General features: G+C 48.1%; 1 protein-coding gene across 9 annotated transcripts in view; it reads left to right on the forward strand.

The window, feature by feature from the left end:
• Positions 1-22,155, forward strand: part of RALGPS1 (Ral GEF with PH domain and SH3 binding motif 1) — a 291,847-nt gene that overhangs the window by 115,483 nt on the left and 154,209 nt on the right. For 7 of the 9 annotated variants that reach the window (XM_047768428.1, XM_047768433.1, XM_047768434.1 and 4 more), the window contains exons 6-7: positions 5,403-5,492; positions 8,130-8,222. In XM_047768428.1, coding sequence (XP_047624384.1) covers positions 5,403-5,492; positions 8,130-8,222 — 183 coding nt within the window. The remainder of the gene's footprint in view (positions 1-5,402; positions 5,493-8,129; positions 8,223-22,155) is intronic. The other 2 variants (XM_047768432.1, XM_047768435.1) reach the window with 1 other exon arrangement.

Below are 22,155 nucleotides of genomic sequence, written 5' to 3' on the forward strand. Positions count from 1 at the left end.
AGATCTGAACAAATACTTCACCAAAGAAGATATACCAAGGGCAAATAAACATGTGAAAAGATGCTTGATATTATTTGCCACCGGGGTAATGCCAAACACTACACACCTATTAGAATGGCTAAAATACTGAAAAAAAAAAAATCCCCCAAACACCCCCCCCCCCAAATCTGACAATACCAATTGTTGGCAAGTATTTGGAACAACATAAACTCTCATTTGTTGTCAGTCGGAATGAAAAATGGTATGATCTGGCAATAACACCCCTCAATATTTATCCAGTTTATTTGAAATCTTGTGTGCACACACACAACACAGCACACAAATATTCATAGCAACTTTATTGACAGTGGTCAAATACTCAAAGTAAGATGTCCTTCAATACTGATAAATTCATACAATGGAACAGTATTCATCCAAAGGAAAAAAAAAAAAGAGAGAAGAAGCCATCAAGCCATGTAAAGACATGGATGAATCTTAAATACACATCGCTAAGTGAAAGAAGCCAGTCTGAAAAGGCAACACAATTGTGATTTCCTCCTTTACTTTTTTCTTTTTCACATTCTAGAAAATGTAGAAAAAATTCTGGAAAAGATAAAACCCTAAAGACGGTAAACAGATCAGTGGCTGCCAGGGGTGTGGGAAGGGGAGAGGGTTGAGTAGGTGAAGAACAGGCTATTTTTTAGGTGGTGAAACTATCCTGGATGATTCTGCCATGTTGGATACGGGCCACTGTGCACACGTGAAAACCCATAGAACGTCACAGCACTAAGAGGAGACCTCAGTATATGCAGATTTAAAAAAACTCATGGTGGAGACTAAGGGGTTCTAGAATGGAAGGCATTTATACGAAGTTAGGTTCATAACGAATGAACCTAACTGCGTTATAAATGTATATAGCAACCTCACTGAGAAGGGTGAGGGGAAAGGTGCTGGCTTAAGTAACTCTGGAAATGAGGGAGCCTGAGAGACGAAAGACGAAAGGCACGGTGTATAAGCAGTTGCTCTGATGAAGTTGTTTCCCGAGGGGCATGGGTCACAGTTCTGGAGCCGCTGTGCCTAAACACCGGAACTGGACAATTAAGGAAGTGGATGGCAGATGGTGGGAGCCAGCTTTCCCCCACCTGCTGGAGTGGGAAGTTAGAGAGGAGCAAGGAAAAGAAGGCTAGAATGCTCCATATGGCAAGTAAGGCCTTGCAGTTGGTGACATGGAGACATTAGCCTGAGCTCATATTTAGCTTAATATAGATACGGACGGTTACATATAGAAATATGTATAGATACATGTATATTCAAGAGTTAGCATGTACACACACACACACACACACACACACACACACACACTTCCTTGCTCTGTGATCTGAGAGGACCTGGAAGCAGTGATACTCCAGTAGCATAAGCACACCTAGCTCCCAGATCTGGGGTTCTAATATCACCATCTAATGAGAGGAGCCAGGGCTCCTTGGAGAAGTGGCTGGTGTCGGACTGGGGCAAGGAATGTACAGGATAAGCCTGTAGCATCTTGTAGTGGCAGAAAGCAAGAAAGTGCTCAAAAAACCAACCACAGCCATGCTGGGGTACGTCGAAGCTAGCGCTCAGCGGCCAAATCTGGAACAATTACAGCCACAAAATAAAGGACAGTATTGGGTTAAAACCCAAAATGTAAAATAAATATCCATGAGTTCATTCTGATATAAGTAAATAATAGAATAAATGAATTGGGGAGACGGGACAACCCTCCTGTGCAGAAAAATTCCAGAGTCTGTGTAGCTATTTTGCCCTCAAAAAGGTGGAGCACAGCTGCCTCCCTCCTTCCATAGTGACTTCCTCCCAAAGTTTGAGGTGATAGCATCATTTATGCAGCCAGTTCCCTACTGATGGGCATATTCTTTTGCTTTATAAACAGTGCTTCTGTGAACTCTTGTAAAATGTTAGAGAGAGAATATTACTTTAACCTTTTTTTTTTTTGGTCTTTTGTCTTTTTAGGACCGCATCTGTGGCATATGGAGGTTCCCAGGCTAGGGGTCAAATCAGAGCTGTAGCTGCTGGCCTACACTGTAGCCACAGCAACGCAGGATCCTTAACCCGCTGAGCAAGGCCAGGGATCGACCCCGAGTCCTCACGGATGCTAGCCGGGTTCGTTAACCCCTGAGCCACGACAGGAACTCTCACTTTAACATCTGGAACGATACAGTCAAGTGGTTCTTCAAAATGGTCCTGTGAATTGGTCCCCTAAACAGTGTATAGCGGTATCAGTCTCCCACTCTGGGCACAGTATATGACTCGCAAAGGGCTAATGTGTTCTCTTTCACGTAAAAGACCTCTCACTAATCAAGAGTTTGAGGACACGTGTCCAATAGAAAGGTGGGTGGAGGACCTGACCCAGGTAATTCACAAACAGATAGTACAAGCAGCCTGTTGATAATTTGAAACAAAAAACTGGGAAAAAAAAAAGTGCAAAAAATGTCACCTGCGTAGTCACGAAAGAATGCAAAAGAGCTACAGTGAGCCATCAGTTGTCCATTAGGTTAGTAAAGTGAAAAAGAGCTGTGATAACTGGTACTCGCCTGTGTGTGGGAACATGGATTGGCTCCAACTTATTGATGGCTCAGCAAATAGACCTTTGGAGGCCACGTTTTTAAATTTATGCTTTTGAAAGAAAGGAACACATACTTTTATTTACTCCACCTTACAGGAATTCATCCTCAGGGCTTAATTTAAAAATGCTTAAAGATATATGTATAAATATGTTCACCACAGCATTGGCTATCACAATAAGATAGTTAGGAATAATCTCTCCAACAGCAGGAGGTTCCTTAATGATGATATATCCCTAGGGTGAAACACTTGGCTGCTGCTAGAAAATATATTCATATTCTTATATATCTATAAAAATTCTTGTGATAGTATGATTTGTGTATACCAGTGTAATTGAAAAAGACAGACGTGTTCTATGGCTCAAAGGACTAGACAAACGTGTTTTCTTCTAAGACATAATAAATACATGTTTTGAGAAGGTCACATACCTTATCTTGGGGTCTGTATGTGAGAAGGAGTTCAGTCTTTTTTTTTTGTCTTTTTGTCTTTTCTAGGGTCGCACCCATGGCATATGGAGGTTCCCAGGCTAGGGGTCAAATCGGAGCTGTAGCCACCAGCCTATGCCACAGCCACAGCAACTCGGGATCCGAGCATTGCTCGATCTGCAACACAGCTCACGGCAATGCCGGATCCTTAGCCCACTAAGCAAGGCCAGGGATCAAACCCGCAACCTCATGGTTCCTAGTCGGATTCGTTACCCACTGCGCCACAGTGGGAACTCCAGGATTTCTGTCTTTTGTGCTTAACTCTGTTTCCCTTGTTTTCTTCATTAAGCGTCTCTTAATTTTGTAGTTAAAAAAACAGAATGAAAGATGCTCAAAACTATGCTGATTCTACTTTTATAATGTCTTTCTCTCCGGCCCCTTCCCTCCATCTCCTTTCACATGGCCCTAGCTCAGGCCTCCTGATGGGTCACTTAGCTTCCTGATGGGTGTCCCTGCCCACGTCCTGTGCTCAGAAGCCTCCGGAACTCTCCCTGTGCAGCAGCGGAGTGTCCCCTTGGTGCTCCAAACCCCGAAAGTCTGGCCCTCGCTTCCCTTTGCAGCATCAGGGTCCCTCCCCACCCCCACCCCACAGGGCACCTGCAGCACCTGCAGTCCTGTCGGCCTATTCAGCTTTCCCTGGTCTCTTGGCCTGTTGAAAGTCTCCTCCTCTTTGAGGCCTACCTCCTCTGTGAAGCCCCCTGCCTCTAGTTCCCTGGCTTTGAACTTCTTTGATGACCATGATTGCCGGCTGCCTTTCGGCGCAGTGACTTCTGGAGGGTCCTGCCTCCTCCTTTGGTCTCCTCCCTCTCAGGCGAGGACGGACATGTCTGGGCTCACAGTGTCGCGAGCACACAGTAAGCGCTTCATGAAAGTCTGCTGAATCGGGCTGATCCAGAATCGCCTCTGCAGGCCCTGGAGTCCACTCTGCCATGGTCCCTAATTATGCCTTAAATACGTGTGATTTGGGGGCACGTTAAGAATCTCTTAAATTTACGTATAAACTATCACACGAGATTTATGTGGCATGAACATGTGCATGTATTAAAATATAAGGTTTGTGGGCATCTCACTTGGTATCCAGAAAATCTTTCTTCCATCACTGGCTAGTAAGCATTTGAGTCTGAACTTAATTTTAGGCAGTTTCTTGGAAAAACCGATTCTGTGGAAACCCAGGCATGTCCTGCAGGCAACTACAGATAATTATACAGAGAAAACTTTTCTGTAATATTCCTGCTTAGTATAAAAAGCAAATTTTTGGTCCTTGGTTCATTTTCTCTTGTTTTCTCATTGGAAAGTGACAGTTTGTCAATAAGAAGAATTCATTTGGTTGCAGCAGTAAACTTACTTTGTGAACTCTGGGATATCCTTAACGATTTTATTCTTCGTAAAATTTAGAGGTTTTAGATGTCTGGGCTTTCATCCCACCCATGCCCCATGCTCTGCCCATCTCTCCTCCTTTCTTTGTGTGCTGTCATTGCACTCTTGGGCATCTGTGTTTCACAGAGCTCTGTTGTTATAGTAATGAAATGTAAACAGGAAAGCAAACCACTTCCCAGTGTTTCTTGGCACAAAGCCCCTTCTGTTTTATTGAGGAATCGTGCGAGCCCACCAGACACTGGTAGATGACTCTCTTGTCCCCACCAAAGGATGCAAAGGGCTCGGGAATGCTGATTTACGTGAGAGGTCAAGCATGAATGATATTCTGAATCCTGAGTACCAGTATATCCTTTTGGTATATACTGTCTCCAGAAGAATGTGCCCTTTAACCTGCATTGCTTCACGGAACTTTGAGAGATACTTATAAATTATTGGGCAAACCTCTCTTAGAAAATTAACTTTGTTATGGTTAGGCAAGTGTCAGTGAATCCTTCTTGTCTTGGGGCTGGCTGGGGACATGGATTGCATGGGGCCATTTGTCCATCCATCCATCCATCCATCCATCCATCGTCTCCCTACGACTGTGATCCTGCTGAGCAGGAATCTGGTCTGAATCATCTCAAAATTCCCTGAAGCACCTTCAGAGAGACCCATGTATCAGGGAGGCCCAGTAAGTCCCCTGGATGATGCCGGAAGTACTTATTTCTCTCAGCACCACTGTGTGTGTTGGAGAGTTGGTGCTGAGAGCAGGGGACCCACGTGCAGGGTTGGGTGTCATAAAGGAACCCTCAGCCTCGTGACCTCATGCAACCTTAGGGTGTGTTCTCCAGTCTCCCAACCTCTTGGAAAGCCTATGGAAGTGGTGGGCAGGACAACTTGGGTGGTCTGGCATTAAACAGCTTTTCTGGTGTGTGTGTGTGTGTATGTGTGTATTTGACTCTACAGGTCAGTTTTTGGGTTGTACGAGAAATTCTAACAGCACAGACTTTAAAAATAAGGGCAGAAATCCTGAGCCATTTTGTGAAAATAGCCAAGGTAAGCTGTTTTCTTATTATTTTTCCCCTTCCTTTCCTTTTTTTTTTTTTTTCTCAAAAATGTGTTTCCTCAGTACTTTGGGAGCTGATTTGCCCTGGTTTTGCTGGGCAGGGTTCCGACGGGGCTGTGACCTGACTTCCCCAGGCAGAGGCGGCTGTGGGACCAGCCTGGCCGCCCGCTCGTGCACACAGAGCCAGCTGCCCCTCCACCTGGTGGCTTTGGCAGCCGACCGTCCTTTTTAGCTGGCCTTTCACAGATGCTCCGCAGGCCCCGGGGGCCACCCCTGGGATCCATTCATCCTCCTCTTCGGGTTTAGCCAGTGCTGGGCCGTGATGGCTTGCAGTGAGCGTCAGTGTTTATGATACCGTCACATCCTGTACGTTTGGTCCCCAGGCAGCAGAGCTCACCCCACCCTATCCTCTGCTTAAGCCTGGGCCCTGCTGCCCCCGACTCCCACCTCCTGACCCTGGCCTGCCAGCTGCGGGGCACAGGCTCAGGTCTTTATCCCATCTTTCCCGTCATCTCTCCCAGCCCAGGCTGTGATCCCGCGGGCCTTCCTGGACCACTCCCATCTCTGACACGGTCCTGCCCGCTCCTCCCACTGCACTGCGCCCCGACCACAGGGCTTGCCTGGACCCAGCAGAGCCCTGTTCTGCCTGGTTCACCACCTGCTCATGCATCACGTTGTCTTTCCACCCGGGTCCCAGGCCAGCTGACCTTTACTGAGGCCCTGCTCAGACCAGGCGTCTGAGCAGCTGCTTTACAGGAAGGATTGCATTTGACACTCACATAATTCTTGTCCTGTTTCCGGAGGAGGAAGGGGAGGCTTAGAGAGGTGAGCATCTATGCCTGCGCCCCACAGCGAGTCAGATGGAGCACCTCTCTGTGCCCTTGTGGTGAGGGGCGTGGAGACTTTTATGTCCTATGTCCCGGGTATTCTGAAGTGCCTGGGGCTGCACCGGGCTTAAGGATACTTGTTGCTGTCCGTGAGTTCATCTGGGCCACGAGAGAAAGTGGGACAAAGTTCCAGCCCACCTGGTGCCTTCAGCTTGGAAATGAGCTTAGAGTCTCTGCCCAGAGGATCCGCGATGATTCCTCCTTAAGCCCCACCGTCTCCTGGTGGCAGATGAGCCCGCTGGCCCCGGGCCCTGGGTGTGTGTTCCTGTGCCAGCCCCTCTTTCCTCTGGGCCTTAGTCTCCATCTATGACCTGGAAGGGGTGGATTAGACGCTCTCCCAGAGAACCGTCCGCTCTAAAAGAAATTCTGTGACAGGCACAGCAATTCAGATTCAGTTCCCCCCAGAGAATCGATGACGACACACAGGAAACAGTTGGGGAGTGTTGCAGGATGTGTGAAAGGAAGTATTCACCTGCGCGGTAAGGCAGGCCTCCCCAGTGCGGACTCCACGAGGACTCGGCCTGAGGGCTTTTCAATTATTTGTTCATTTTACTGGGCCCTGCCCTGTGCTGTCCGGGGCCCTTGGGATATGATGGATACAGCTTCGCCCCTGCTGGCAGGGGGCACATAGTCCAGGGTGAGAGGGGCCACGTAAAAGCAAATACAGCCCAGCGTGCTGAGGAGAAGCACGGGCTACTGTGGGAGCACACGGGCGGGCCCCCAACCTTCCTAGATCTGGGAGCATGGTCAGGAGGGACATGTTAGGGGAAGTGGCATCTCAGTTTGGAAGGACCCAAGACGAGCGGTGGGGGTGGGGCGGGGGGCTTGGGGACCGGTCCTCCGGCCCAAGAACCAGCCAGGCCCTGGCCTGGGCAGTTCACGTGCCCCGTCCCGTGCGGCGGAGGCGCTGTGTGTCCTCCCCCCCTCCTAAACGGGAGGATGTCGAGGCCCAGGAGGCTTAGGTAACGTGCCAGAGGACTCGCGAGTGGTGGGAACCGGGCTGGGAAGCAGGCCTCTTGGTTCCATGGAGCCTGCCGGCTGCACAGACCTCCCTGCCTCCCGAGAGTGGGAAGCGGGCCCCGGGTCCTGTTAGCAGGTTTCCCTCAGCATAAAACCGAGAAGGGAGCAATTACATTTTTCTGCTCTTACTCTCGTCTGTGTCTCCTTCTGCTGCCGTCCACGGTCAGGAGCTTGTCTGAGACGGAATTACATCCAAATGTTCTCACTAACTCGGGGTCTGGTTCAGAGGTGCACAGTCAAGCAGCTGGGCAGCCGGGGCTCCGTCTTCCCAGCTGAGGGGGGATTATGCAGATGGATGCCATCTCTCCTCAGCCCCCCTCGCTCGGGTGTTAAGGTAACCACAGAAGACCCACAATGACATTGTTGGCACAGCTGGGGTTTCCGTTTGCAGTAGCCTGCTGGGACAGTTCAAATTCATCTCAAAAAAGAACAGAAAGGATATTATCCAACCTCATCCCGAACTGTGTTTCTGTCCAGCAGCCAGACTAGTCAGCTTATGAAATTTTGCAAATGTTCTAGATGCAGACTCACCTTTTGACAATTGGGAAGAAAAAGAGCATATGGTTTCTATGAACTTCCTAGAACTATATTTTTCTACATGGGATGTTTTTAAGTGTAATTGCATTTCTTAAATATGACAACATTTGGTAACACTTGAGCATGTTTTTGTTCTGTTGTTTATAGCAGCAAAATGATTTATTCCATATCTTTTTTTTGCAGAAACTTCTAGAACTCAACAACCTTCATTCTCTCATGTCTGTGGTGTCAGCATTACAAAGCGCACCCATCTTCAGGCTGACGAAAACCTGGGCTGTAAGTTCATCTTCCTAAGTCTGTTCCTTGGGTTTGGGCTGTCGTGTCCTTGAAGCCCTGCATCCCCCAGGCCCCAGAGGCCTTCCTCTGTCTGCCCTTTGCCGAGGACAGAGGATTACTGTGGGCTAGTGCAGTGTTCCCTGGGCGTCCTCTCTCTCCGCTTAGGGATAAGGACGTTGGGAGGACACTGACGGGGCTGGGGTCAGCAGGCCCCCCGAGCACTGCCTTTCCGGACCCGACAACCTCCTGTGGGATGGCGGGGTCTGTGGCATGACTTCTGCCCTCCGCTCCAAACTGCCCTTGGGAAGTTTTCTGGGCTGATGGTTTGCAGCTGCCCTGGGTTGCTGGCTGTACAGCTAAGCGTTTCTCTGGAGAAACCTGTGACCCTCGTGTAGGGAAAAATTATTATTTTTTTTTCCTGAAGGCCATGGATAATTTCAGCTCAGAGGTGGAGTCTGATAGTTATATAATTGAGTCTGTAGGAAAGTTTTTCTGCTGTAAAAATACTTTTAAAATATCTCAGACCTCTTTATCCTCCTTCGCTTGGCACCGTGCCTGACAGGGGGAAGTGACTGCTATTTCCATAGCTCATTAGCATTGGCCTCCTGGCCCGCCTGGTCCCGGGGTCTCTCGCAGCCACACAGCCCAAGCCTTTCAAGACCTGTTTATGTCCCACCGAACTGAAGGAAATTGTCAGCTGTGCCTCTGCAACTCATTTCCGAACTTCTTTCGGCCAGTCTGTGGGGCTGGCCTCTGTTTCAGACTTGGCTAGTTCAGGGGCCTTTAAAATACTTGGGATTATGTTGTGGGTGACCAGAAGTGAGCCCTGCTTCTTTAAATTGCAGTTTTCCATAGATCTAGCCTCAGCAAAGTGGAGAGGGAGGCGCTAGCCTGGAGTCAGGAAACTGGGTTTGCGTGCCGGCCCCGTCTGCGCAGAGCGATGCTGAGGGATTTGTCTCCTTGGATCTTCTCAGGGGCTGGCCTGGATCTGTGGTTCTCCCTCAGGGCCTCGTGGAGCCCCCGCAGGTTCCTTGGAGCTGCCTTGGGGCCAGCAGGGGCTGGGGGAGAGCAGGGAGGGCGCTCAGCCGACTGCCTGGGCACGGTTTCTGCCAGAGCAGCTCTGTTTTTATCAGTTTTATGTCCTAGGCTTCTGGGTGAACTTGAGTTGAGCAATGGCTTGGGAGGTCGAAAGCAAGTTGGAAGCCGCTGTCTCTGTGGCTGCTGCCAGCCCTGTGATTCCTTGAGTCCATCTGAGCTGTGAAGCTTTTTACAAAAGTTGCTTGGAGATTCTTTCTCAAATGAATTTTCCATCATTTAGATGCCGCTATGGTTTCTTGGCCTGCCAGGAGCTGTGTGTGTGCCGGAAGAAGGAATGGCGATTCTCACAGTGCGCAGACCTTACTGTCAGTCGCGCAGGGACTCTGGGCGGTCCCCATAAGCTGCACAGGCGGTGAGGGCCGCACAGCGATGCCCCCACTCAGGCATGGGCAGGGCCCATCCAGGAAGCTTTGGCCAGTGTTCTCCGCAGGGTGCTGGGCCCTGACCAGGACCTGGGGCAGCGTCAGGCCGGAACGACCCGCAGGACCACCCCGTGTGGCCTGACAGAGCACTGCTGCAGGGCGGCCAAGTCATCACTGTGATCGATGAGTCTTTGCTGCGATGACAATAAATCTCCCACGGCTCCCCAGAGAGCCTGGAGTGAGTTATCCACCCAGGACCCATTCGAAGGCATGGGCCTCCTATCTAACCCGCTTCCAGCCCATGCGGGTCAGCTGTTCTTCCCTGCAGACGGGCCAGGCGCTGCTCTCAAAGTTTTCCCCGTGGTAACGCATTTCCTCCTGACAGCTGCCCACAAAGGCAGGCACTGCTGTTCGTTATCCTCCTTACAGACGAGGAAGCGCCGGCCCGGAGCAGCGGGGGGCTTTGCAGGGTACCGGCTGAGAGGCAGAGCCGGCTTCGGCCCAGGCGGTCTGGTTGCAGAGGCGCCGGCTTAAACCACCTCACCCCACGGAGCTCAGCGAGAAGGACGATTCCAGTCCGTCTTGTCGCTCAAAACAAGAGGGCAGGGCCTGTTTAGTGTTTTAACTCCTCTATCCTAAGTCCTCTGATAGGAGCTTTGACGACGAGAGCAGTTCGCTATTGGTACTGTCCCAGGCGGCGGAGCCTCTGTCCTGGCCGTGGCTGCTGCTGGCCTGGCAACTGGTCTCTGGTAATTTCTGGTAATGAGATTAGCCCTAGAAGTGTTGCCAGAAAAGAACTCCTTTCCCTCTCCCCACTTGTCCCTTGATCTGGGAAAGGGAAGTCGGAGGAGGGCCCACCAGGGAGGGGACACACGGCCAGCGAGCCGGAGAGCTGCTGCCAGGCCCTGAAGGTTGCCTTTTGGCCACTCATTCCTTGGTTAGTTGTGGCGTCTGTTGCTCCCAGTCCCCTGGCGTTGGGCGCTGACTGTGACATCTCAGTGGGCATCTAGCAAGTGGGAGCCAGGCAGAGGCCGGGGAGCTGAGATGGTGTGTCACCAAAGGACAGGTGACCCCTGGCACCAACAGCTCTTCTTTTTTCTAAGAAATCTCCCCATGGTCCCCTAAAGGCTGAGAGCCAGGACCGTTTCCTTGGTTACAGAGGGCCACTTACCAGGGCAAAAGGGGTGGGGGAGGCAGCATCCCAGGAGATAAGACTAGAAACTGACAACAGTGGTGTGAGGGGGAGAGGAGGTGCTACATGCTGTGTGGATTACATGACATGACATTTCCAAGGTCGTGTGTTGGGAGCTGTGTGTTCTGGGCAAACCCACCTCTCAGTCTTTGTTTGTTTGTTTGTTTTGTTTTGTTTTTTGTCTTTTTGCCATTTCTTGGGCTGCTCCTGCGTCATGTGGAGGTTCCCAGGCTAGGGGTCTAATCAGAGCTGTGGCCCCCAGCCTATGCCAGAGCCACAGCAATGCCAGATCTGAGCCACGTCTGTGACCTACACCACAGCTCACGGCAACGCTGGATCCTTAACCCACTGAGCGAGGCCAGGGATCGAACCTGCAACCCCATGGTTCCTAGTTGGATTGCGCCATGACGGGAACTCCAGTCTTTGTTTTAGACCAGACTCTCCGCTTTTGCCCCCCGTCCTGTCAATCCGAGGAAAGTGGCTGGGCCAGAGCATTTGGGAAATAGTGGGGCCCAGACTCACCATCTTTCTCCCTCATTCTAATCACCCCCAGCACAGTGGAATCCACGGTGCCGTTGTGTTTCCGACACTCTCTCTGTACCTGTTGTGGCAAAGCGCACGGGGGTCTGCTCTGCAGTTTTTTTGTTTTTTAGCCGCATCTTTGCCATGCAGAAGTTCCCGGGCCTGGGATCGAACCTGCACCATAGCAGTAACCAGAGCCACAAGAGTGACCGGCCCCTTAACCTGCTGAGCCACTAGGAAACTCCTACAGTTTTGTTTACAGGTCTGCCTCTCTCTTTGATTGCTTTCTTCATGATGAAGTCAAGAGTTTTTCCCCATGTCCCTGGTGCCCAGCCAAGCATATGCTGGTTGTTTGAGTTGTGCTTATTGTGCATCCTTCTTTTGCTACTTCTTTTTCTGGTAATGAGATTAGCTGTAGAAACGTTACCAAAAAATTGCTCTTTCCCTTGTCCCCACTTGTCCCCTGATCTGAGACTGGTGAGATCTCATGGGCTCACAGGGCAGCGGGCGGCGGGAGCAGGCACACCAGCCATAGAAGCCCCAAAGGTCAGTGCTTTTATAGTCTTCATTTCTCAGAGAAAGAAACTGAGGTTCCAAGAGTTGCAGTGACCTGTCTGAGATCACAGAGCTAGGGAGCATCAGAGCCAGTGGGATATAGCTTTGTCTTGCTGGACACATGGTCCATGTTCTTGGCTGGTGTGCTGGATGCTTGTCTGTGATGGAACCTGATGTTGGAATCAGGTTGGACACAGGACAGGGGAAAATGCGCACATGCACTGCTTGAGATGTGGGGCTAGGGGGAGTTCCCTTCATGGCGCAGCAGAAACAAATCTGGCTAGCATCCATGAGGATGCAGGTTCGATCCCTGGCCTTGCTCGGTGGGTAAAGGATCCGGTGTGGCTGTGAGCTGTGGTGTAGGTCGCAGACGAGGCTCAGATCTCGTGTGGCTGTGGCTGTGGCCAGCAGCTGCAGCTTCGATTGGACCCCTAGCCTGGGAACATCCAGGTGCTGCGGGTGCAGCTCTAAAAAGACAAAAAAAAAAACAAAAAAAAAGAAGAAGAAGACGAAGAAGTGGGGCTGGGGAAATGAGTCTGGTACACAGCACCTGGGGACAGGGTGTGGCCAGCTCCCAGAGTGCTGTCCCTGGGGTCGCATTGAAACCCTGGTTATCTGGGAAACCTGGGTGGAAGAGGTCACAGGTGTGGAGGAGATCTGCCATTCGGTTTCAGCAAGGGCCAGTCGGTCATTAGCAGGCGGGCCAGGCATGTCATCGGCCTGTCCACGGCTGGCTGTTGGCCTGTCCATAGCTGGCTGTGGAGTACCAGCAGTGGGTGAGCTGGGACAGGACAGAGGCTGACATGGTGCTTAGGCCTGCTCATAAGAGGCCCCCAGTAAATGCTGGCTGGATGCACAAACAGAGCGGGAGTCACCTGCTCCTGCCTGGAAAAGCGCAGACAGGGTCTGATTTATCCTACGACTGGGCCACTTTGGAACATTGGCCACTTCAAAGCCATGAGACATACAAGAAGTCCTATCAGCAGTTCTGGTATCCTGAGCACACATATCATGCAGCTCTTATTCATTCTGCAAATCAAGCCTTTATCAAACACCCCCTCCATGCCAGGCTGTGAGGCTGTGGTCAAGGCCCCAGTCTTCATGGGCTTCTGTGTTATCCAGGTGAGACAGACACGTTTTTGAGGGAGAATAAACATATGCCTAGTCTGGCTGGTGCAATAAATGTTCATTGCATGCATGAAGGAATGAACCAAGGGCTGTCAGACGGCAATAAAAGGGATGCTAGAGACTAAAAGAGGAGGCTGCGAGGGGGACCGAGCCAGTGTTCAGGGGAGGCCTCTCTGAGGCCTGAGTGACAAGAAGGAGCCAGCCATGCCAAGAGGAGGGCACAGCCAGTGCAAAGGCCATAGTGAAAGAAACTCCAGGCTAGTGTGGCCAGAGCGTAGCAGGCCTCAGGGAGGTTGGTGATCGGGCAGCGGGGGCAACTGGGAAGGGCTCAGCTGGGGAGGAGTCGGGGGCTCTCCTAAGTGCATTGAAGGGTTTCAAACAGGAGACAGACATGATCTGGTGGCTTTTTGTTTTTTAAATTGCTGTTGCTACTATGCGAAAAACAAACTGAGTGAGGGGTGCAAGGGGGCCAGCACGGGAATGAGCCGGGCTGGGGGCTAGGGCAGAATCCAGGAGTGAGGTCGTGTTGCCCAGCGTCAGGGAGGTGGCAGTGGACGTGGAGAGACGAGAGCGATCGGGGCGGCATTCGGAAGACAGAGTTGGCAGGATTCACGACTGGTGGGCCCTCAGCGATGAAGTAAGGAAGGGACCAAAGGACGCTCCTAGGTTTGGGGCCTGAGCAGCTGGAAGTGGGTGAAACCTTTTCTCTGGTCAGGGCGCTCCCACCAGGAGACTGACTTAGACAGGAGTGACCTGGGGCCATGGGATTCAGTGTGGGCAAGTCACTCTGTAATTACAGCCCGTGCTGCACGTGCACGCGTTGTGCTTGCTCTGTGCACCTTCCTGCCCAACTGACCCAGAGAGCTGGACTCATCTGCAGCAGCAAAGTGAAAACCGAAGTGCTTGGAGGGGAGGGAATCACAGCCGATGGGTCCGGAGGCGGGTCGGAAGGGTGGTGACCTGGAAGGGGAACCTCCAGGGAGCAGGGCTCTCGCTTCACACATCCAGGGGCTCTGAGAATGGCCACAGAAAGGCAGGTGTGTGGCGTTCATGCAGGAGGTGCCTCTCCTCCCGGTGGCTCAGGTAGTGCCTCTGGGCCCCTCTGATGTTGGTGACTCGTTGCTTCCCGGCCTGGGCTGCCTGGCTCAGGTGGGAGGCAGGATGTGGGGAGGGGGGGAGGCTGAGGAAAGTGACCTGTGCAGCCTCCGATCACCCCTCCCTCGGTAGCCCTGCCCGAGCTGCTTCTCAGAACTGTGAATTCTGCCAGTGTTTGCACCTTCATCTTCCTTGACTTTGCCACAACATCTGTCCCCCTCTTCTTGAAAAATCTCTCTTCACCAGGCTGGGTTTTCTTCCCGCGTTCTGATGGCTGACTCTCCCTGCCTGCTTTCATCCCTCTCACCCACTGGACCTAAGTGTCCTGCGAGGCTCTGACCCGGCTCTCATCTTCCCCAGTCTGACAGCTGTCCCTTGGGGATCTCCCCGATTGCTGCCACCTCTGCTCCCCGGGGGGCTGCCCCTTTGCTCTCTCCCTGCAGCCCTAGACCCACGTGCCCATGCCTGCTCCACGGAGCCGTCTGCCCGCACGTTCCTTTGACAGCTCACCCTTGGCACGTCTGAGATCAGAGTTTGGTTTCAGGAAGTGAACGTGAGCGCCAGGAGACCCTGAGCCGACTTTGAGGCGATGCCATAGACGGCGCTGACGAGGAGTAAGCCCCGCTCCCCCAGCTGCCCGCTCCAAACGCCCCAACACAGATTAGCCAAATGAAAGACCAAGCAGCAAAGCTGAACCGGAAGCCAAGAAAGGGAAGTCACCACGTGCCAGAAATAATGTTCTCAGGGTCGGCCCAGTGAGCAGGGTTCACAGAGGGCGCTGTGCGGAGACCTTTGCTGCCGGGGGCTGGGGTTCTCGTGCTTGCACGTGGTGGCGGGGGGTGGTGGGTGGTGGTGGAATTCAGCTCCTCTCAGGAATCAGAGAGCCAGCAAGTGCCCCCCACCCCACCCTGTCAGAAAATCTCTGTCCAGCCTGGGGGACCCCAAAGTACAGAAGTGGAAAAAGTCCCTGTGGGAAACTGTCACCCCAGGCCGTACCTCAGGTAGCTGTTGGGTCTCAGGACACATGACCTGAATTGGTATGGGGCCACAGGCCAAGAAAGGAGTGCCAGCGTCCCATAGAGAGAAGGAGGGTGGACCCTTGAATCAGAATCTAGGGCTCAGCCTTGGACCTGCCTTTTCTGATAAGGATTGGAAGACTGAATATATGAACAAAATGTTTAGAACTATGCCCGGCATGTGGTAAGGGCTAGATAAGTGTTGGCTGTGGCTGTTGTTGTTGTTATTGTTTTCAGCTCTTCTTAACGCTCCTCAGATGGGCTGGCAGAGTCCCCCGCCCCTGTAAGCCAGGCCCTCTGATCTATGACCGGAAAGCCTCGCCATCTCCTACCTGGTTTCCTTGCTTCCAGTCTTACTCTCTCCCTCACACCACCTCCGGAGTGATGACCCTAAAACGTAGCTCTGGTGTTTTCACGTCCCAGATTAAAGACAGTTTTTAGCACTCCCAACCCTTTGCTCAGTCAGGGGGTCTGTATTCATCACTCTTCCAGAGCAGGGCGCCCTGATGCAACCATGTTTTTCTTGTTAAAAAATTGTTGCAATTTTATTATATGCAATTTTATTATATGCTTAGTGAATAAGTTAACATGAAATTTTACCACGAAGTTTTTTTTCGTCTTTCTTTTTTCTCTCCCACTTTTTCCTCTTTGGTAACCATAATTTTTTTTTTTTATGTCTGTGAGTCTCTTTTTATGTCTGTGAGTCTGTTTTATAAGTAAATTCATTTGCATCATATTTTAGATTCCACATATGAGTGATAGTATATGGTAGTATGTCTCTCTCCTTCTGACTTACATCACTTAGTATGAGAATCTCTAATTCTATCCATGTTGCTGCAGATGGCATTATTTCATTCTTATTTATGGCTGAGTAGTATTCCATGGTGTATAGATGTACCACATCTTCTTTATCCATTCCTCTGTCACTTAGGTTGCTTCCATGTCTTAGCTATTGTAAGTAGTGCTACAGTGAACCCTGGGGTGCACATGTTTCTTCAAATTAGAGTTTTCTCTGGATAGATGCCCAAACGTGGGTTTGCAGGATCATACGGTAACTCTTAGTTTTTTAAGGAAGCTCCATAATCTTTTCCATAGTAGCTGTACTACTTTATGTTCCCACCAACAGTGTAAGAGTGTTCCCTTTTCTCCACACTCTCTCCAGCATTTATTATTTGTAGACTTTTTAATGATGGCCATTCTGACTGGCATGAAAGTGATACCCATCGTAGTTTTGATTTGCATTTCTCTAGTAATTAGCGATATCGAGCTTCTTTTCATGTACCTGCTGGCCATCTGTATGTCTTCTTTGAGAAATGTCTGTTTAGGTCTTCTGCCCATTTTTTTGAATGGGTTGTTTGTTTGCCTTTTTTTTTTTTTTTATTTTTTTGGATATTAAGCTGTATAAGCTGTTTGCATATTTTAGAAGTCAGTCCTTTGTTGGTAACATTGTTTGCAAAGGTTTTTTCCAGTCTGTAGGTTGTCTTTTCATTTTGTTTATGGTTTCCTTTGCTGTGCAAAAGTATTTAAGTTTAATTGGGCCCCATTTGTTTGTTTTTGTTTTTATTTCCATTACTCTAGAAGAGTGATCCAAGAAAACATTGCTGCGACTTATGTCAAAGGGTGTTCTGCCTACATTGTCCTCTAGGAGTTTTATAGTATCTGGTTGTACATTTAGGCCTTTAATCCATTTTGATTTTATTTTTGTGTATGGTATTAGAGAATGCTCTGATTTCATTCTTTTCCTTGTAGCTGTCCAGTTTTTCCAGCACCGCTTATTGAAGAGACTGTTTTTTCTCCATTGTGTATTCTCGCTTCCTTCGTCATAGATTAATTGACCATAAATGTGTGGCTTTATTTCTGGAATTTCTATCCTGTTCCATTGATCTGTATGTCTGTTTTTGTGCCAATACCACACACTATTTTGATGACTGTAGCTTTGCAGTATGGTCTGAAGTCAGAGAGCATGATTCTTCCTGTTCTGTTCTTCTTTCTCAAGATCGTTTTGGCTATTCAGGGTCTTTCGTATTTCCACATAAAAGTAAAATTTTTTCGTTCTAGTTCTGTGAAAAATGCCATTGGTCATTTGATAGGGATTGCATTGAATCTATAGGTTGCCTTGCCGTAGTATGGTCATTTTAACAATTCTGTGGGTTTTTTTGGCTTCTTAGGGCTGCACTTGTGGCATGTGGAGGTGCCCAGGCTAGGGGTCTAATCAGAGCTACAGCTGCCAGCCTGCATCACAGCTATAGCACTGCCAGATCCGAGCCGCGTCTGCAACCTACACCACAGCTCACGGCAATGCTGGATCCTTAACCCACTCAGCGAGGCCAGGGATCAGACGTGCAACCTCATGGTTCCTAGTCGGATTCATTTCCACTGTGCCACAATGGGAACTTCTCATTTTAACAATACTGATTCTCCTAATCCAAGGACATGGTATATCTTTCCCTCTGTTTGTGTCATCTTTAATTTCTTTCATCAGCCTCTTATAATTTCTGGAGTACAGGCCTTTTGCCTCCTTAGGTGGGTTTATTCCTAGGTATTTTATTCTTTTTGATGTGTGATGTCATCATTTTGATGCTGCTCTTTTTAATCTATCATTTTAACATTCATTGCACTATGTCTAGTTTTATAATAATGAATATCTTGCCGGTCAATTTTTAACCATCGTTTGAATTTATAACCCTGGATTTCACCAATCCCTTAGATTTAGGGGAGATACTGAGCTTGGGTGAGAGAGAGGGTTGGTGTGTCTTGATGGGTGTTTTGCATTTGGGAACGTGGCACTTGATGAAAGCCCGTGGGTAGGGAGAATCTTGGAGAGTACAGAGGACAGAGTAGAGCATTTTGGGCAATAGCAGCAAATATCAAAAGGTTTCGTACCTCCTTCACCCCTACTTCCTGACCCTAAAAAACACAAGCCATAAACCCTTCAGCTGTGGCCAGTGGAGCATCTGCTGCCACCAGCAACATAGCAACCCGGTGCCCCAGGTCACGTGCGGAAGAGACGCAAGAGCTGGCCAGAGGAATTTCCTGTTCAAACACGGCCACAATCAACTCATTCTTCCGCCTTTGATTAGTATTCACTGTTCATGCTTAGCCACTTGTGATTGGCACCCTGTTGGCAAGTTGAGTTGAAGAACCCGGAAAAGTAGAAGAAGCAGTCAAATTGGTCATCACATGTCCACAGTATCCAAAATGGCCAAGTCAAGGGCATACTTGGCCAAACGGCGCGCTTCCATTTCTCTGACCTTCCCAGGCTTGTCCAAGGCAACACTTGCCTGCATTTCTGCCAAGCTGATGCTCCCTTGAGCATCCCTGTGTGTTCCTGCCTCTAGGCCACTGCTCAGCATTCTTTGGCCTCTGGGGTCCCTCCAGCCCCACCTCTGCTGGTTGACATTCTTCAAGAGTCATTTCCAGGCCCGCCTCTTCCTGGTTCCTCCTTTCCGCAACGGAGCTTGTTCTCGCCTCCTAGAGCCCTCTGGTAGTGTTTCTGACCCTTCCTCACCTTAACCCGTCCTTTTCATGGCTCGGTGACCTAGTCAAACAAATGAGGGTGCACATCGGGTGCCCGACGCCTCCCTCACACAGCCACCTCTGGACCCAGGATGGGACCTTGGCAAACCTCTGTTCAAGGACCAATCTCATCCTCCCAGCCCTGCTCTTGGGACTTAGTGTGAATGTCTCCCAGGGTGGCCATGAGCAGAATTTTTTTTTAAAACAAGAGCAAAATTGTTGGAAACATGATTAAAATTGTCCTACAAGATTATACATTATGTCTGTATGTATGTGTTTATGTGTCTGTGCATATAAACTGTTGAAGGATAATTTTTTAGAAAGATAAACATCATGACTCACATAAGTATAAAATGAATACTTGTCAAAGATTTTGTTTAACCCGTTAACCGGTGGAGAACCAGTAAGATATTATAACCGTGTCACATGCGGACCAAGAGCACTACCCTTTTATAGTCAGGTAAAGAATGTTGAAATAACTTTTCAAATGGATAGAAAATGAGTCAGCATTCCCCCGATGACAATCAGTGGGATTCCTTGAAGACATAACTTGCCTTTCTATGGAGTGGAATTATTCGCCTAAATTTTCTACAGGTTAACATCTATCTGTATGGAGTGCCTTAGTCCAAGACAGATGTGGATAGCAAGCCAGGATGTTTACTAACTGACAAAGTCAAAATTTTCCCTTGTGTCACTTACAACAGACTCCACTGCAGGTAATATTTTACACTAGGTATACGACTCTGTAGTTTATTTTTCAGAAACCAATGGTTTGTATCTAAAGAGGTAAAAATTACTTTTTTTAAGTGCCCTAGTTTCATTCCGTACTCATTCCATACTCAATCTGTTGAATCCATTGGTCCATAGATTATCCACAGCACTAAAAATTCTTTCCATACCGACAGTAGACACTGGAATTGAAATAGAATTTTGAGCCACTTTTAGCATAGTTGAAGCTCAGGCTCTTTATTAAAAAGCATTTCCACGTATCAAGAAATGTTACTTTGTTGAAAAACATTTCCACGTATCAAGAAATGTTATTCTCTCAAGGCAAGGGAACAAGATACCAACATCCTCATAAAGAGGATTTGGAGGGACTTTTTTTGTTGTTTGTTTCTTCCATGGAGACAGCTTCCAGATTTGAACTGTTCACCAGAAGAGGGGAATTTTTCATCGTTAGTCAAATATGAGTGCCACATACAGCCTCTCGGAGCATGATAAGGGAAATTTCCAAAAGCATCCCACTTCATCAGGTATTTGAGCAAGATTTGTGATCTTCCTGGCTTTTGACACTGTGGTTTATGAGTCCCTTTTATCCTTTTCCCCATGAGAATGATTTAAAATCAATATGTAGGGACTTGACTTTTACCTTGTAATTTTAGCTCACTTTGCGTACATGGTTATGCCCCTTTCTCACTTCTAATGTGTGTTTTTGCATTTTGCCTGACTTGTTTTACTTGTTTTATTGCTATTTTTACAAAATTTGGTTCTTGGGTTTAGTTATCATGTCTATAGGTTTGGTGTTTAGTTTTACCTTTTTAAAAATCAGTTCCTAATTTTACCTGGTAATCAATTTCTCCTATTTCCCGCCCCCCATTCTCCTAGCTTCTTAAGTTGAATGTTAACTTCATTTATATTCTTATTGTTTGAAAGAGTTAACAGGTAAGAGCCATGCATTTTCCTCTCAGTACAGTTTTGGCCTCATCACATTGTTTAATATAGTGATCCATACATTCTATATATTCGTGGTTTGTAAATAGTCTATAACCTTGCTCTTAAAATACTTATTACAGTCTACCCTTATTTTTATTTATTTTTAAATGATCTTTTTTGTTATAGTTGGTCTACAGTGTTCTGTCAATTTTCTACTGTATAGCAAATTGACCTAGTCACACATACATATATACATTCTTTTTCTCACGTTATCCTCCATTATGCTCCATCATAAGTGACTAGATTAACCTTGCTTTTTATTTCTTCTTTTACCCCGAAATTATTGGGGTGTTCAGAAATTTCCAAGGAGTTGAAATTTTTCAGTTGTCATTATTAGTTTTCTCGTTCTTTTCTTCAGCAAATCTTTAGGCAGTGTTTTCTCTGGGTCAGGAGCTAGATGGGGGGCGCAGGGAATAGTGGCATGAATACAGCCAGCATGGTCACCGCCTTCATGGGATTAATCATTTGCTGAGTGAAACACAGACGTAATCACACAATTACTCACAACTGTAATGAATATTATGGAAGAAAACCTCAGGGTGGCCCAGTACTTCTAAACTCAACTAGAAATAAAGTTGCCTGTTGTATTTAGTGAACTTTTCCTTAATCTTATTTCCTTACCTCTTTTCCTGAACACGAATACTTTAAGTATCTGTTTGACTCAAGTAGGCAGATAATTTGTTTTCTTGCATGTAGTTCTAATGGTTTCTTCCCGAGGCTTCCTGTAAGCACTAAAATCTAAAGGACTCTCAATTCGTATGAGGTTTTCAGTTTATGGCTCTACTCGTAATAAAAGTTTAAAACATATATAAGTAGATGCTGTTATTTTTCGAATAAACAAGCCCTCCATTTAAAAAATTAAACCTCTGAAGGATTTATTCAGCATAATACATGCACATTAATTTTAAAACTCACTAAGTACTGAAAGGCTTAGTGAAACATCTAATACTCATTGCTGTCTCTCTTTCCTTACCCCATTCATTGCCCAGAGGCAAACACTCAGAGTTACTGAGTGCGTTTCTTCTGGTAGTTTCTGATACACTTCCACCAATGTATTTTTGCTACAACTTCTCAACATTCACTTTAGACAGTATTCGGTGACTTCTTTGTATGACGGATGCTGGTTTATTTTTCCTGAAGCACCTTCCCTCATTCTTCAGACGCACTCATGTCACTGTAGTTAAATCACTTTTGTTAAAGGAGGCGTCATGTTTTAATTGTTGGGGGTGTGTAGACACGGTCCTCTGTAATGGTCACGTGGTTAACTATGGATGACGCGGCCTTTCTGGAGTCCTCTTTGATTTCCCTGGCATTTCTAATTCCCTCTTCAGGAAAAATCCTTAGCCTAGCTACTGTTATCTACTGGGTCTTTTATATGTATACACAACCTACGCATGTAAACATATCCCATGTTGTGCAGGATCTTACTAGATTTTGTATGTATCCATTCTCCCCCAACACAGGTGCGGTCCTATCAGGTTTCCTATGGAGCCTTCTCTTTCTCTGGAGACATATCTTCTGGGGTTGATAGGATGTAGACCAGTCACTCTTAGGTCTTGCTGCTCATCTGTCATCCCAGAACCTCCCTTTACTTCTGCTAGATGGGATCCACTGTTTCCTATATCCCATATCTTCCTGTACTTGGTTTATTTTTTTTGTTTTGCTAGGGGAAGGTCTCAAGTAGTATTCAAATACATGCATGAAGGACAGATGTCCTGATTTTTTCATGTCTTCTA

Source organism: Phacochoerus africanus, chromosome 2 (assembly GCF_016906955.1).
Source record: "Phacochoerus africanus isolate WHEZ1 chromosome 2, ROS_Pafr_v1, whole genome shotgun sequence".
NCBI lineage: Eukaryota > Metazoa > Chordata > Mammalia > Artiodactyla > Suidae > Phacochoerus > Phacochoerus africanus.